This window comes from Mycteria americana, chromosome 4, assembly GCF_035582795.1.
Source record: "Mycteria americana isolate JAX WOST 10 ecotype Jacksonville Zoo and Gardens chromosome 4, USCA_MyAme_1.0, whole genome shotgun sequence".
NCBI classification, from domain to species: domain Eukaryota; kingdom Metazoa; phylum Chordata; class Aves; order Ciconiiformes; family Ciconiidae; genus Mycteria; species Mycteria americana.
Genome location: NC_134368.1, coordinates 71,743,429 through 71,758,468, shown reverse-complemented (window position 1 = coordinate 71,758,468; position 15,040 = coordinate 71,743,429). Strand labels below are relative to the sequence as shown.

Here is a 15,040-nt window from a genome sequence, read left to right as displayed (position 1 = left end):
AAAAAGCCCTCACATTAAAGAAAAAACCCACAGTGTAATAATTTGTTTATTATGGTAGTGGGACTGATTTGTCCATTGCTAAATGCATCACTGCATGTACGCAAGTAACATCTGAGACATGTAAATTATCTCAAAAGGACAAATGTAGGAGGCCAGAGTTGCCTTCAGAGCTTTGAAGGATGTCTTCAACTGCTTCCAGATTGACCAAGCCAAGTAGGCCTAAAATCTTTTCCACATATTTCAATGAATTTAAGCCTTTACAGAACTGGGACTTGAGCTGGTTTTAAAAAGAATGCAACTGTCTCCTGTATTCAAAACTTTGACAGATACAAGTGAATGGCACATAACTGAAACAAACTTTTCCTTGAGTTGTCACACTGCCTGCACTGTGAAGCCCGACTTGTGTTTCAGGTGAAAGAGGGATTCCCCATCCCACTCCCCAGTTTTTCCCCTTTCTCAAACAATTCCCTATCAAATGTACAGACCTGTGAATAAGAAGATGGCTTCACTATGTTTATAAATATTTTATAAATATTTGAGTTAAGCAGTTTGTGTGTTTTTTAAAAAAAAAAAATTAAAAACCCCGAAATGAGGCACTTGGAGCTGCATTACATTTTCATCTGGCAATATATGAACATTGGTAAACAGTAAGGAACCACAACAAAAATAATACTAACAAGAGCATGTTTTTAAGTTTGCTGCCTCAAGAAAGAAGGGAAATGTCCAAATCAAAACATATCTGCTTGTCAATATTATGTAGGTATGTTACAAAATAAACAACTTCCAGCTTTTAAATCAATATGTTGGAAAATCAAGAGTACCTGTCCCTGAGCCTGTGAGAGAAGCATCACTGGGAGGTGAAGATGCTTCTCTAATTGAGAGGGAAATCTTTTTAAACATCTGCCTTTCCTCTGATCATTCCAGTCAGCACAGCTTGCCAACTTTGAGAGGATGGGATCATTTTGGGGAAGGTGTAACACGTGTGTGTTGTGTTTTGATTTTGTATGTGTGTTTTTATGAGTCTGATAAATATTTTTAATTGCCTGGGAATTTCTGCAAGTTGTAAATTTGAAAGACTTGTCAATATAAGCAGCCAGATTATGTTTAGGAAGCTGATGCCAAGGGGCACAGAGGGGATGTAGTGAGAAAAGGAAAGCTGTTGCCAGGAAAAAAGCAAAATCAAAGCATTGAATACTGTAGATGGTAAAATTCCCACAGACTGACATTTTTCAGGTTGCATGTGGCTTTAGCAGCTGCTGGCAACTACGTGCACTGTTACTTAGGCTGCACAAAAGTGAAGGTTATTTTAGAGCACATAGACCTCAGAGGAAGGCAGCTTTCCACAAGGATGATGCTTTTTCTTGTTAGTTCCAGTTGACTTGTCATGCCACTGGTTGGCTTTGAATGGAAGAGTTATGCCTGGTGTGTGTGTGTGTGTGTGTTTGTTTCTTATTTTGATAAATGTAGTACAAGAGAATGGATGACAGAAGCTATGACAGAATTGAGTCTGAGCCAAAGTGCAGTAGAGGAAAGCTCAGTGGTCAAGCACTCTATGGAAAGAAACTTAGAAGTGTGAAAAAAAGAAAATCTGTTTTCCACTCTGGGAGTTTTACAATATTCCTAAGACTGATTTAATGATTTGGAGCTGCTGGTTTTGACGTTTAACCTCTTTTGCTGTTGTAAAAGCAGATAGTTTGTGGAGCTACACCACCACCTATATTTTCATGGGAGTGTCATATATTCTGTTAGGCAGTGAAAAAAACAATGACCAACACAGAGAAGAAGAAAAAAACCCCATCTTAGCGTTGAGCATAGACCAGACACCTTTTTCTTGGTCACTGTAACACAGCTTGTTTCTGATGGCTAAGATTTTAAAAGGAAGTAACCACCCCCCCCACCCCCCCCACCCCCAGATGCTCAGTTTCTCTGTACATTGGCAGCAGCCCAGGGAGCTCCTAGGAAACTGCTAGCTGGCTGGGTGTTTGTGCGCAATGCAGGTGTATTGGAGGGCTGTGCACCCAGGGTGCTGTCCTGGCTTTAAAGAATTTTCAGCTGAATGTCACAAAGCTCAATGTACATTTTGGCTTTTTCAAGCCCACGTGAACTGTCTTTTTATTTGTAATAATGCCAATTATTTTCTTCTTTGCTAAATCTAACTTAAAGAATGCCAATGTCCTTCCTACCAGGTAATACACTCTCAGAAGTAGAAATCAATTGCACAATATGCAGAGAAAACTGCTTTAAAAGTTAATGTAAACAGGGATAACTTGAGCTGATGGTATCTTCATTGTTTATAGGTAGGGTTCTTTCACAGTCTGCTCCAGGAACACCACCAAAGACAATAACGATCTCTGAGAGTGGAGTCGTTGGATCATCTTTGAGTACAACAACACAACAGACACCGAATAAAATAGCTATCTCACCACTCAAATCCCCTAATAAGGTAAGGACCTGATTCTGGCTGCAGCCTTCTATGCTTTCTGCACAGTGGTCTGAATGGAGCTCTCTGTGTCTTCGCTACAAGCTGTTTATGATCCTGCTGCTCCAGAGTCTCTACTGCGCATCATGATGTTCTGCGGTAATGGCCTAAGCTAGATTTTCTGCAATTGGCTCCCTTACCGTGGTTTTAAGTAAATACGCATTACTGCATTAGTTTCCCATTCCTGCCATTTCTTGCCATTCCCTAAGCACCCATTCCAAGAGCAGCTGTTCTCTCTTAGCCAAGTGCTCAAACAGTATTTTTTTTAATGCCTTCATAAAATGCCAACAGGCTGTTTAAGAGGAGACCTCAATGATCTTAAGTCAGCACTTATTAACTGTTGCCTGCTACTGCATAGATGATTTAGTCTTCCCTAATCACATCTGAAGTAAATGAGATTTGCAGTGTTCCTTGACAAATACAGAGCTGGAGATTGGCACAGGTGGGCAATAGAAAGAAAAGGTACGTCATCCATCATAAGCTGTGTTATAGACAAGTGTCGTGGTGACATTTGTATTTTAGACTTGATAAAATTGTCTTGAGAGGAGGAATATTGCTGGAGAAAGGAAGAGTTGAGGGGGGCAAGATGCTTAGTGCATGCAAACTAAGTATGTATAAAAACTAACGTAAGAGTAAAGAATTCTCTTAGTTTGGCAGTGGTTTAGCTATGTAATGTTATACAAATTGAGTGAAGGACTTGTGTTTGAGAATTATTACTGAGGGAAGCAACATGAGGAAGAAGTAAAAAACGTATAAATCTAGAATCAAAATTAACGAGTGGAGGATGAAAAGACTCCTTAGGGTTACATCTTGAATTCACTGTAGATAAGTAATTCTAAGTATCTTTTAAAAGCAAATGGTTTCAAAAATTGGGAGTTTTCTTAACACATAAAGTAGGAAGTTTAGAACAAAAAGTAGAAAACTAACCTTGGAAGGGGTGTGGCTATAGAGAATAGAGTACTTGGGACACTGCACTCTGCAGAAATGCGGTCAGAAGATCTCTGGATCTCTATGGGAATCTGGAAAGTAGATTTGAAAATACTGATGTTCTTATACTTTGGCTGAATCGGTAGTGTAAGGTGAGATTTTTTTTTTTTTCCCTTCCAAAGCTCTCCTTTAAAATTTCCATTTATGATGAAATAGTCATGGTACCAATTATAAAGCTGTTACTCAGAAAATCCATCCTGACAATGCTTAGGCTTCAGTGGGCTAATTTCCTTAAAAAAAAACAAACAAAAAAACCCAAACCAAAAAACAGAAGCAGTGCTAGCTTTCTGCAGGGGCCTTTTGGTGCTAGAAACCAGCAATGCCTTGAAGTTTCTAATGTGTCCATGTGCTGTTGTTGCACGGTTGGACCTGTGTGAGTTGTGATTAGATACAGCACCCTTGTTCACAGAAAGAACTCTTTGTACTGGTGGAGAGCTGTACTTTCATGAGGAGGGGAATGTATATGCAGGGTCTTGTATCCTGCGCAGAGATTTAAACTGCTTCTTTGTTTTGCCAAGCAGCTAACAGTGGTGTCAGTGGCCTCCCAGTCTCCCAACTCCCCCCAGAAGACGGTGGGCGTCCCACTGAATGTAGCATTAGGACAGCAGATCCTCACAGTGCAGCAGTCAGCGCCCTCCTCTCCTGGGAAGGCTATAGTCAACCACACAACCGCCCAGGTACAGACTGACTTTCCTTTGTCTTCTAGCATGTCTCTGTCTCATCACTTGTGGGAAACTGGAGTGTTGAACTGCAAATTGGCAGTGGTCAGTCCCAAGGTGTTCTTGTAATGGTGTTTGCTTAAGAATTTGCAAAAGCATTGCCCTGAGGAGCATGTGCTTCTTCAGTTGAGGGGTGCAAATCATTGCAAGCCCATACAAGGGCATGCTGTTAGAAAGCAGCTTTTCAACCTGGAAAGCACCATGTGGTGCAAGTTCTCGTCTCTATATACTGAATGTCCTAAGTCATCTGAAAGGCTCCCTATGACATGAGGAAGAGTTCTTTGAGTGGTTCTATCTCTTCTACCAGTGTTTCTGTGCCACTGGCTAGGACTGCTTTCCAGCTGTTTCTGAGGTTTGCAACAATGAAGTTCATATTCTTGTGGTAGAGGTCTGCATGAGCAAGACACCATGGTCTGAGACCTACAGAATTAGAAATTATTAATTTCCTATGTCTTATTTCTAGAAAAATATCAGGGTTTTCCATAATAGCTTTGATAAATTGATTTGCATTAATGAATGATAAGACAAAACTAACCTTTCTTACAAACTACAATTCTTACTTTTTTTCCTCTTTTGTAATCTTAGGTGAATCTTTTTCTGTCTTAATGTCTGTATTCCTGTTTTGGTAAACATGAAGGGATGCATATGAGTGTAAATAACCAGAGTGAATATAGTAGGGAATGGACACAGTTGCATGTACAGCATGAGACCAGAAACTCAGACAGATTTTGCCAGTCTCTTCTTACTGATGCAGGTGATAACTGGAATGCTGATATGGGGACGTGGACACCAGTGTGATTTGAAATTTTTTTCCCAGAGTAAAACTGGCAAAATTGTCTTTTTGAAACAGATGTTAAAAGGTTAAGTCACTCTAATGCAAGTACCCTAAGTGACAAAACAGAGATGGTTATGTAGTATACATACTGAGTTCTGATCCAAAGCTATCTGACACAACACAAGGGTTTCACCTGTCTTCAGTGGGCTCAAGAACATGCCTTTAGAAGAACTGTCACTTGAATTTTACAATTTTCCCAGTTGTCCTTGGATGGCAGCCACTAATTTGTGTGCTAGAGGGAATTTTGCCCATGCTGGTCTCTGTGATAACACTTAGGCTGTGACTGTGCTTGCAGATAGTGCTTATTTTGAATTGCTCTGGGTTTTTGAGGTTTCAGTATATTAAAAAAAAAAATAAATAAAAAAGAAACCCAGGCTTATATTTCCAGTGAAATATGTGCAAATTGAGATTTCATTCATGTAGTTGCTGAAAGAGGGGGAGCTGGGATAATGTTCTAATAAGAAGTCACATCATACTATCAACCAAATTTAATACTAAAACTTAATGCCAAGGACAAATGATACATTTAATATCGATACTAAAAGATACTGAGAATAAAAAAACTGAGCTCTAAAAGAAGTTGGATGGAAGGAGAGAAAGGAAGAATAAACCAAGGTTTCAGGTTGTCAGCAAGGCTGGAAAAAGAGGCCGTTATCAGACCAGTAGACTTATGAATGTGTATAAATAAAATAAACACTTGCTTGTTATCAGTTTGTAGTTTGAGAGAAATTGGAAAGATGAAGTCTTGCAAATTCCAGATGTACCATTATTCCAGCTGTGAGGTAGCACAGGCCTGCTGAACTTCCTTTCTTTCCCCTTTTGGTTTTTTTTTCCTTAATAAATGTTTTCTGCTACTCTTCATTGTTCTTGCTTCTTTCATTTCTCAGCTTGTGCCCTCTTTCTCATGTCTTCAGCTGTCAGTTTATGGACTCTGATCCATTTCCTTCTCAAGGGCTGCACAGTGATTTCTGTGTATTAATCACAAACTGTCTTACAGGACGTATCTGTACACACTGAGATAAATCATGCCACAGTCCAGCACAAACAGTTCTGCAAGTTCTTACTATGTGTTTTTATTAGTAGGAATATTTCTAGGTTTGTTCGTTGCTTGATTTCTGAATACAAACTGAGCAATGTTCTCTGTAGTCACCTGAAGTGTTCTGGGCAGACGTTGTATCTGGTGAAGTGGACTGAGTCACCCTACTCATGCAAATATTGGTTTACTCTGCTGTTTGGTGTAGAGCATTGAAAATGGAACCGAGTTTGCTCTAAGCTGTTGGGAGGCATTTAATCTCTTCGCATCTGTTTTACTTTTGAAAGCAAAAATGGGGTAACTGACTTCCTTCTCAAGGATATGAATGGATTAAAGAGTTGCTCACTAACAAATTGAGGAATAAACAAACTGATGTTTTTTCTGCTTTTGTACAAGTAACTGTGTGCTGTCTGTGTTGGCTTAACAGGCTGTGAAATCAGCAGTGCAGACCATTACTGTAGGAGGAGTGGGTACATCTCAATTTAAGACAATTATTCCCTTGGCAACTGCACCCAATGTTCAGCAGATTCAGGTACCTGGAAGCAAGTTCCATTACGTCAGACTCGTTACTGCCACAACAGCCAATAGTTCAACCCAATCAGCCAGTCAAAATCCCAGTACAAATACACAGCCTCTTCAACAGGGTAAGTGCTGGTGCTAATGTATTGTCTGAAGTAAGTTTTTCTTGGTTTTTTTCTTGTTTGTTTTGTGAGGATTAAAATGAGTACATAATGATCTATCAAGACTGCCAGATGTACTTGGTTTTGTGGTAGACTCCTATAAATTTCCTATTCTGCTGTTTCCTCTGGTTTGTATGTGGAAATGCTCCTCTGTGTCAAATTGCTCTGTATTTGGGCCTGAATCCTTGGAGCATTTTAGGTTCCTTTTCCGTAGTTTACCAGCTTTGTGGGTGACTCATGGCAAGTCCTAGATCCTCTGTATGAAAAGTGTGGAGCCATGACAGCCCACAAACATATTGCCAAAACTCCTGCAACATGAAGATCCTGCCATGTAAAATGCTTTTAGAAGCGCCAAATGTTTCTGCTGGTTTCTGTCCATGCTTTCTGGAGCTATGATGGAATAAAACATTTCAAACCAAGCTATGGTTTTTGTATTCTCTTCTTGCCAAGGGAAATCCAGTGCACAGAGGAGCTCTGCACCCAAGCTGGCTTTTAAGCCATTGCTGTGAAACGCGTGCACGTGCTCTTGTGCCAAATACCTGTTTACAAAGGTGTTCTTTAGACATCTAGTGTGCCATGAGTTTGGTCAATTGATCTCAGTGCATAGTTACAGTATTAAGTACCTTTGTGTTATGAAACCTTGCGCTTGTGAAAATCTGGAGGACTGAACTGTGGACTTTGAGTGAATAATGTGTTAATGTGATGTTGTTTCTTGATACTAGCGAAGCCAGTGGTGGTTAACGCAACCCCAGTGCGGATGTCTGTTCCCATAGTACCAGCACAGACTGTGAAACAGGTGAGCTAAATGTAAAAGGCATATTCCTGACGTATTTTGGCTGGATGGAAAAAAAAGTCTGGTTTCAGCACTGTAATGAAATGTTCTATTAATAAAAGTGCATTGTGAATCAACAAAACAATGAGTTCATAAAGACCTCTTTTGTCTCCAGGTGGTACCCAAACCGATCAACCCAACTTCCCAGATAGTGACTACTAGTCAGCCCCAACAAAGACTTATTATGCCAGCCACTCCACTGCCACAGATACAGCCCAACCTCACCAACCTCCCACCGGGCACTGTACTGGCACCAGCACCTGGCACAGGAAACGTCGGGTATGCAGTCCTTCCAGCTCAGTATGTCACACAGGTATGGCGTTAACCCAGAGATAAATAAGGAACTAGTGCCGTTGTGGAACATACTGCCTTCCTCTGAAAGGTTCTTGCTCCCCAACTGTCACCTGACACTAAGGGGATAAACAGTTTCTTTTACTAAGGGGATAAACAGTTTCTTTTAGGGATCCTTGGCAGAATTATGATGGCACTAAATTGTAGTTACAATTAAAGCTTTATTTTCTTAGCAGAATTTTTTTATTAACATAGCATAGAATTTATAATCAGAATAGCACAGGATGTCTATAAGCAGAATCAGTGTAGTACAATTTTATAAGTAGTGTAGTATGGAATTTATAATACAACTTAACTTATAACTTCTAATCACTTAGACCCTCTGTAGATTAGGTCAGATCTTAATACATGGTTTGCTTTATCAATATAACAATCATAATCTAGACTTGAAAATCATATAAAAGAATACAAGTCACTCAATTCTCAGAGGAAGCAGATGTCAGTGGAGGCATCCCCGGCCACCGGGTGGTCATGGGTCTCACTGTCCAGCAGCAGTTCTGGTCCAAGTTACTCACTTAAGACTTGTAACTGCTTGATTTTATAGACAGTATTCTGTGTGCTGTTATGCTTCCCTGTTCTGTGACAGGGTCATCATCACCACCTGGTTGTCCAGGCACTCAAGACCTTCACGGCCAGTAAGGAAGGGAGTAATTGGCCTGGTGCCCAGGAATCTTGAGGCCAGTAGTGAGGGGAAGAAATCTGTTTGGTTTGTCTACTTGGTTCACAGGACCTTCAGGGCCTGATAATGAGGGTAAAGGGAATGAATATGTGACCCACTCGGTCTCAGAGGATGGCTGCTTGCATTATAAAATGGTGTTAGTAATGCTAACCACATTACCAGGGGTCAGGAGCAGGGGGTACCAGTCACACCAACCCAGATCTAGGGATTAGTTTTTTGCTCTTTGCCAAGATCTGACCAACATTCAGAATGAAAAGGAGAATAAATGAAACGTTCTGCTGAAGTATGTACAAACTGGCTGGTCAGCCAAGGACTCTGTCAACACGTGGCATTACTGTACCAGCCTCATTTCTGGTTCCCTTCTGGTTTTGTCACAGCTGCAGTTAGACCCTAAAGACTCTTAGTGTGTCCTTCCAGTCCACTTCTACAAATCTTGCCTTAAACTAAATAATACCATTTCTTGGACGTCTCCTCAGCGGTTTTGTGTTCTGGACACAGTCTGTCCCCTATGGCCTGGCCCCAATAGGTCCGTATCTTGTTATGTCCTAATCTGTCGTCAGAACCTGTCCCAGCAGGAGAAAATGGCTGCACGTAGGTAATACAAAAGAAGGTAGCCCAAAACAGTGTCGTTTGTCAGGTTCTTATGAGGTTTTGGTTTTTTAATGTGAAAAACAAACTGTGGGTCTAGGTATGCAGAGAAGTTGGAATGTAAATCATTTTACTTGATTTCATTTAATTCTGTAATAAGTGGCTTGTATATTAAGGAAGCTACTAAAGTAATTTGTGCAGGAATTGATCCTGCTCATTTAGGGGCAGGGTTGCTTAGGAAAAGAAGGGGGAAAATGAGCATGTTTTTAGGAGCTGGAACTGTTGGTGGTCTGAACATTTCTGTGTGTAGTCTCTGTGTTACCTATATGGCTGTAGACACTCTAATAGAGAACAAAAATATCATCTAAAATAATGTTTTTATGCTAAGTTGCTGCCTGGTCCAAGTTCTACAAATGTCTAAAACTGTGCTTACAAACAGATTATGCTTATAACAATATCTGGAAAGCTAATTAAAAGACTAGCTACACATCCTCTTGTGTATACTTTAATTTCTTTTATGTCACCCATTAACCTTTTTGGTTTTTTAGCTACAACAATCATCATATGTGTCTATAGCAAGCAACACTGGCTTTACAGGGACATCTAGCATCCAGTCCCAAGCACGGCTACCATTCAATGGGTGAGTGTTTTGCAAAATAAAAAACAAAACTGCAGTATAGGCTGCTGAATGAGCATCTCTTTTCAGTCCCATTATAAGGAAGGGCGGGAGCTGAGGTGTTGGAGTTTGGTTTGGGGGATTTTCCAAGAAAATCAAGCATACTGTGGTATGGTTATTACCTCTGACTAAAGGGCATGGAACTGCCGGAGTTCCATGGAGCTACAGGCCTCAACTCTTTCTTGACATTGCTGGAAAGAGGTGCTGGACGATATAAGAGCTAGATGCTTAGCACATGCAGAAATCCAGCCGAACAGCAAAATGGAACTAAAGCCCAAAATGGATCCTGATAGGAAGCTTTGGTTTTTTTCAGTCTTGTGTTTTTTCTTTAAGGATTAAAATAATGGCTAGCATGTATTATTCTCCCTTTGCCAATCCAGCAGTCTTAGCTGTTCTGCACAGTCATTTTGTGTTACTGTTTGCTGGAAATTGTAAACGCCAAGGTGCTTGTTGTTGCTGCAACCTCAACTGATGCAAACTAATACCAAATCCAGATGCAGCTATTCAAATGAATGGGTTTGATTTAATCTCCCTGGTATTACGTGCAGAAATTGCTGGATAGGGATGGAATGAATCTCATCAAAAGTGATTAGTGACACAAAATCCAAGTTTTAAGAGCAGTTAAAGACTGTCTGATACAAAATTTATCTATAAACTGAATACCATGTTTTGGCTTGCTTTCCCATTATTCCGAAGCTTGCTTTTCTAATTCCAACTAGAACAAAAGGGAAGGCACAATCATGTTGTGTGAACCTTGGTTGGATCTATTCCCCCTGCATGTAGAGGAGTTCTGGGGAAGCTTTCCCTAATTCCAATTTTCAGTTACGATGCTTCCTCTAGCTTTAAGCCTCATTTCTACTTTAGGTATGCAGCCAGATTTGCAGCAAATAACCCAGCTCTTTCTGGGTTGGAAAGGCACTATATAAAGGCACTATATATAATAGTTACCTAAATGCAGTCAGCCAAAAACCTAGTGCAAGGGGAATATAAAGATTTTTTTGAAGTTTTTATTATGAGCTATTTACTTGAATTTAAAATAGGAAGAAACTGATAAAACAGTGTGCGTGTACATAAATGCACTTTTTCCCCCCCTCAGAATAATTCCTTCTGAATCTGCAAACCGCCCCAGGAAGCCTTGCAATTGTACTAAGTCTCTATGCTTGAAATTGTAAGTACAGCTTGGTTTTGGTTGGTTTTTTTTTTTTAAAGCCTTATTTTTGACATCACAAATTTATGCTAAGTGTCAGAATATAATGTTTTTAAGTATGTCAGAAATGTTATATCTAGATGCTAATTTAAGGTCGCTGTTGATATTGGTGGAACTGTTGCAGTGCCTGTGTAATGTTGCAACTCCTGTGCGCTATGTGGACCCTCACATTTTATAAATTTCTAACTTTGCAGCCTTGTTGCGTGGTGGAGTCAATTCCACTCAGCAGCTGTAGTTGTGATGATGTTGCTATGAGTGAAATGACATCCCATGGTATCATCAGTGGGCATCTACTATAATTTGGTGAAGCGCATCAGTAATACCATGCTGTATCAAGTACTTCAGAAAAATTGGGCTGTGTGTCTTTTCTTAAATGACTGAATAGATAAGTGATTCTTCACTGATAGGTCTGAGTCTTGCTCATCCTCATGAGGTATTTTGCTATTCCATTCAGTGTCTTTGTAAGAATTTGACATAAAAGCATTTTAAGCTGAGGAGATGCTAAGTTTCTTTAACTTGAGGCAAAGTCAGTTTACCAATTTTTGGGACAATAACAGAAGGAGATACTGAAATTAATCTGTGGTGCCCTGAATTCTAGACAATGAAGAGGAAATTGGTGGTGTGCTACTCAAAGGGAAAGCGATGCAACAGTATCTGAACTCAAGAAGTGTGTTTAAACTTTTCAGCTTGGGTTTCTTTTTGTGTAATGCACCCCACCTCTACGTGGGGAGGTATGCCCTGTGCTTCCTAGCCTGAAAATTGTTGCACAGAAGACATGGTGAATGCAAAGATGTGTAGCTGTTTTGTCAGGTATTTTACAACATACGTGACTGACTTCATAGTGCCAAATTATGTTAGATGCTTAGGGTTTTCCACTTATTTCAGTCTTTCACACCTGAATGCTTTAGAAATTCTGGGAGAATAATGGCATCGCTGGTGATGCTTTGCACCTTCAGAATGCTGTTTGGAAACAAACTTTCTTGTAAATTACTGTACTTAGATCTTTAAGCAGCTCAGCATTGGTGCAGAGCAAATGGCTAATTCACTCTGGCAAAGGTGCTTTCTCACTAGTAAAACTTTCTCCTGTCTGGAAGGGGAGTTGCTTTTTCACAAATGAATGTTGAAGGTAGGGATATAGCCTATTCTACAAGAAGAGAACTCGGAAAAGTTATTTGCTTATTGATGCTCTGGGTTGATGCTGGCACTGTTTTTTTTGGAAACCAGGACCATTCCACTACTGAACAGGACAGAAAGGAGAGCTATTAGATTGTAAAAGCTTTTGACGTAGTTTGTCCCTGGGACCATTCAGGATGCTAAAAATGACCAAAATGCAATTCAACCAGATGAAGGGTTGTAGTGGGCAGCCCTAATCTAGTTCTTGTAGCGTTACCCTGGGCAAGCCACAGGAAGCCAGTTTTGCAAGGGGTTTAGGCCCCTAAAAATGAACATATGCTCCCAGCAGGGTTTGAAAAGCAACTGGAGAGGATCAGCAGTTTCCATCAGCTATAGCTGGAGGTGGTAATGGAAGCGTTGAAACATGCCAGAGTTTGTCATGGCCCAAAGCAATGTCTGAGCTGGGGATGAATGTGGTGCTTCCATGTATCAGATCTGTGGGATGGTGAGATCTTGTTTTTGGTGGGAGGTGGCAGAGGTACATAAGAGGCATGGCAATGTGATTGATTTTTCCTGTCAATGTTTTGCTGCTTTTTATTCACATACTTGTCCCTTTAAAAAGTCTCTGATACAGCTTTACCCTCATTCAGATCCTTTCCATAGTTACCTGTGCTTCAAAGCCTATGAGGTGTACCGCTTGTTATTCCTTTTCTATTCTTCCATCCTTGCTTTGGTGAACTCTGCCTCAATTCACAGCTGCAAACAGCTTTCGGGCAAAACTTAACAAAAAAAGGCTCGTTGCTGTGTTAGTCAGTTTGCCTGTGGATTGGCACTCTAATTGCTTGCCTTTTTTTGGCTATATGAGAGCTCCTGAAGGCTGACTTGAACTGGCTGGGTCAGGAACTGGCTATGAGGTGGCTGTGGCAGGATGGCCCTCTATGTGGGTCAACCACCCAGGAGTTGCCCTAGAAAAAGTCTCATTAGCTTCTCTTGCTGCTATGGGGACCTGTGCTCTGTGAACACCAGCTCAGATGGACACCCCTGAGCTATACCTGTGTCTTTAGACAGCAACTAGACCTGCACTAGAGGACCTTGTGATGAGGCTGATACCACTTGTGTATGTGGAGTTGAGCATAGGGTGACCCTTACCCTTGTTGGTGCATGTGCACATCACCAGACTAGGAACTTCTACTACTGCTATCGGTACTAACACCAATGTAATGGTCATGTTTACAAATGTCTTCTGCATCTTCTGTTTTAGGTATTGTGATTGTTTTGCAAATGGTGAATTCTGCAATAACTGCAACTGTACAAATTGTTATAACAACCTGGACCATGAAAATGATAGGCAAAAAGCAATAAAGGTGAGGGCCCTCTTCCTCTGCCTGCGGGATGAAAGCCATTAGCTTGTGTCTTCTGAAGCCGCAGCATGGGGCAGAGTGGGTGTATAATGCCCTGATCTCCTCCCACATGTGCAAGGCTTAAGTTTTTTTATTGCACCTCTAAATTCTGCTCCACGCATGCAGTGACTGTCCCTTTGGGTCTGTATTGACAGGCCTGCCTTGACAGAAACCCTGAAGCCTTCAAGCCCAAAATAGGAAAAGGAAAGGAAGGAGAATCAGATCGGAGACACAGCAAAGGGTGTAACTGTAAACGCTCAGGATGTCTCAAAAACTACTGCGAATGTTATGAGGTATGAAGCATTATCTCATCTTAAAGATACTGGCTTTTTCCCTTTAGTGCTGTGACTTCTCTGATTTGCTTTGTCTCTTCTTTGTATTGCTACAATGTTTTCTATTCTTTTCTATTGCTATAATGTTATCTCTTCTTCCAACAGTTTGCACATAGGAAGCCATGTATATGGCAAAATTGATCACTTCTGTTATATAACTTTAATTTTAAACCATGCAGCAACTTTGAACTCAGGCTTGGATTTATCCTTTACTGAAGAGCAGTATTTCCTAAAGAAATCTACTGCACCAAGTCCCTAAGAAGAGTTGAAGCAGCATCCCACAGATACTCTGGGATAGAACATGTCTGTGGCAGACAAAAGCAAAAGTTGTTGTTGTGTCAGCTAACTGATCGGTCTGTGGATGTAGAGGCAATGGCAGACTGACCTCTGTCATAGCTCAACCACCTAAATTCCACCGGAAACAGTAGGTTGGTGAAGAAAGGGATGAGTGGGAAACCATTGATTTGCATTTGATTGAAGTATACATTCTGGGAAGGCATCTCAGTTTGAGGTGAGAATTTAGAGAGAAAACTACTACTTGAAGGTTTCTTCTAGTGGCTTATTGATAAGAGATTAAAACAAGATCTCCTTTTTGTTGTGGCTTGTCATAAAGGGAGTCAAGGTTGCAACAGGTTTCTCATGTTTTGTTTGTTTCTTTCAGGCAAAAATCATGTGTTCTTCCATATGCAAATGCATTGGCTGTAAAAATTTTGAAGAAAGCCCAGAGCGAAAGACATTGATGCATTTAGCAGATGCTGCAGAAGTTAGGGTTCAGCAGCAGACTGCTGCAAAGACCAAGTTATCTTCCCAGATCTCAGATCTGCTGACAAGGCCAACACCAGCACTCAGCAGTGGTGGTGGGAAGTAAGTTAATGCAGCACCCTGTTTCAGTTGCTTCTAAAGTGTTTTTTCTGATGTATGTGACAGGTATGTCCCTGTCGTCTTTGAATATTATCTGTGTAAGCTGTAGAAGCAGGAGCACTTAGGTGAATGGAGCTTTTTGTTCATGCAACCTGTGCTTTCTGTGGAACCTAGGGTATGCCAAGCTTAGCTGTGTTCAAGCACATAACTAAGCATTGTCTTGTCATGGTTGCCCATGTGCTCACAGAAAGCATGAAGTACAAGTGTC

At 40.7% G+C, this 15,040-nt stretch overlaps 1 protein-coding gene across 5 annotated transcripts in view; it reads left to right on the top strand.

The window, feature by feature from the left end:
• LIN54 (lin-54 DREAM MuvB core complex component) overlaps positions 1–15,040 on the top strand; it is a 40,520-nt gene that overhangs the window by 23,021 nt on the left and 2,459 nt on the right. For 3 of the 5 annotated variants that reach the window (XM_075500839.1, XM_075500842.1, XM_075500841.1), the window contains exons 4-13: positions 2,298–2,443; positions 3,985–4,143; positions 6,481–6,697; positions 7,456–7,529; positions 7,681–7,878; positions 9,732–9,823; positions 10,956–11,027; positions 13,441–13,543; positions 13,735–13,872; positions 14,573–14,775. In XM_075500839.1, the coding sequence (XP_075356954.1) occupies positions 2,298–2,443; positions 3,985–4,143; positions 6,481–6,697; positions 7,456–7,529; positions 7,681–7,878; positions 9,732–9,823; positions 10,956–11,027; positions 13,441–13,543; positions 13,735–13,872; positions 14,573–14,775 (1,402 nt within the window). The remainder of the gene's footprint in view (positions 1–2,297; positions 2,444–3,984; positions 4,144–6,480; positions 6,698–7,455; positions 7,530–7,680; positions 7,879–9,731; positions 9,824–10,955; positions 11,028–13,440; positions 13,544–13,734; positions 13,873–14,572; positions 14,776–15,040) is intronic. The other 2 variants (XM_075500843.1, XM_075500844.1) reach the window with 2 other exon arrangements.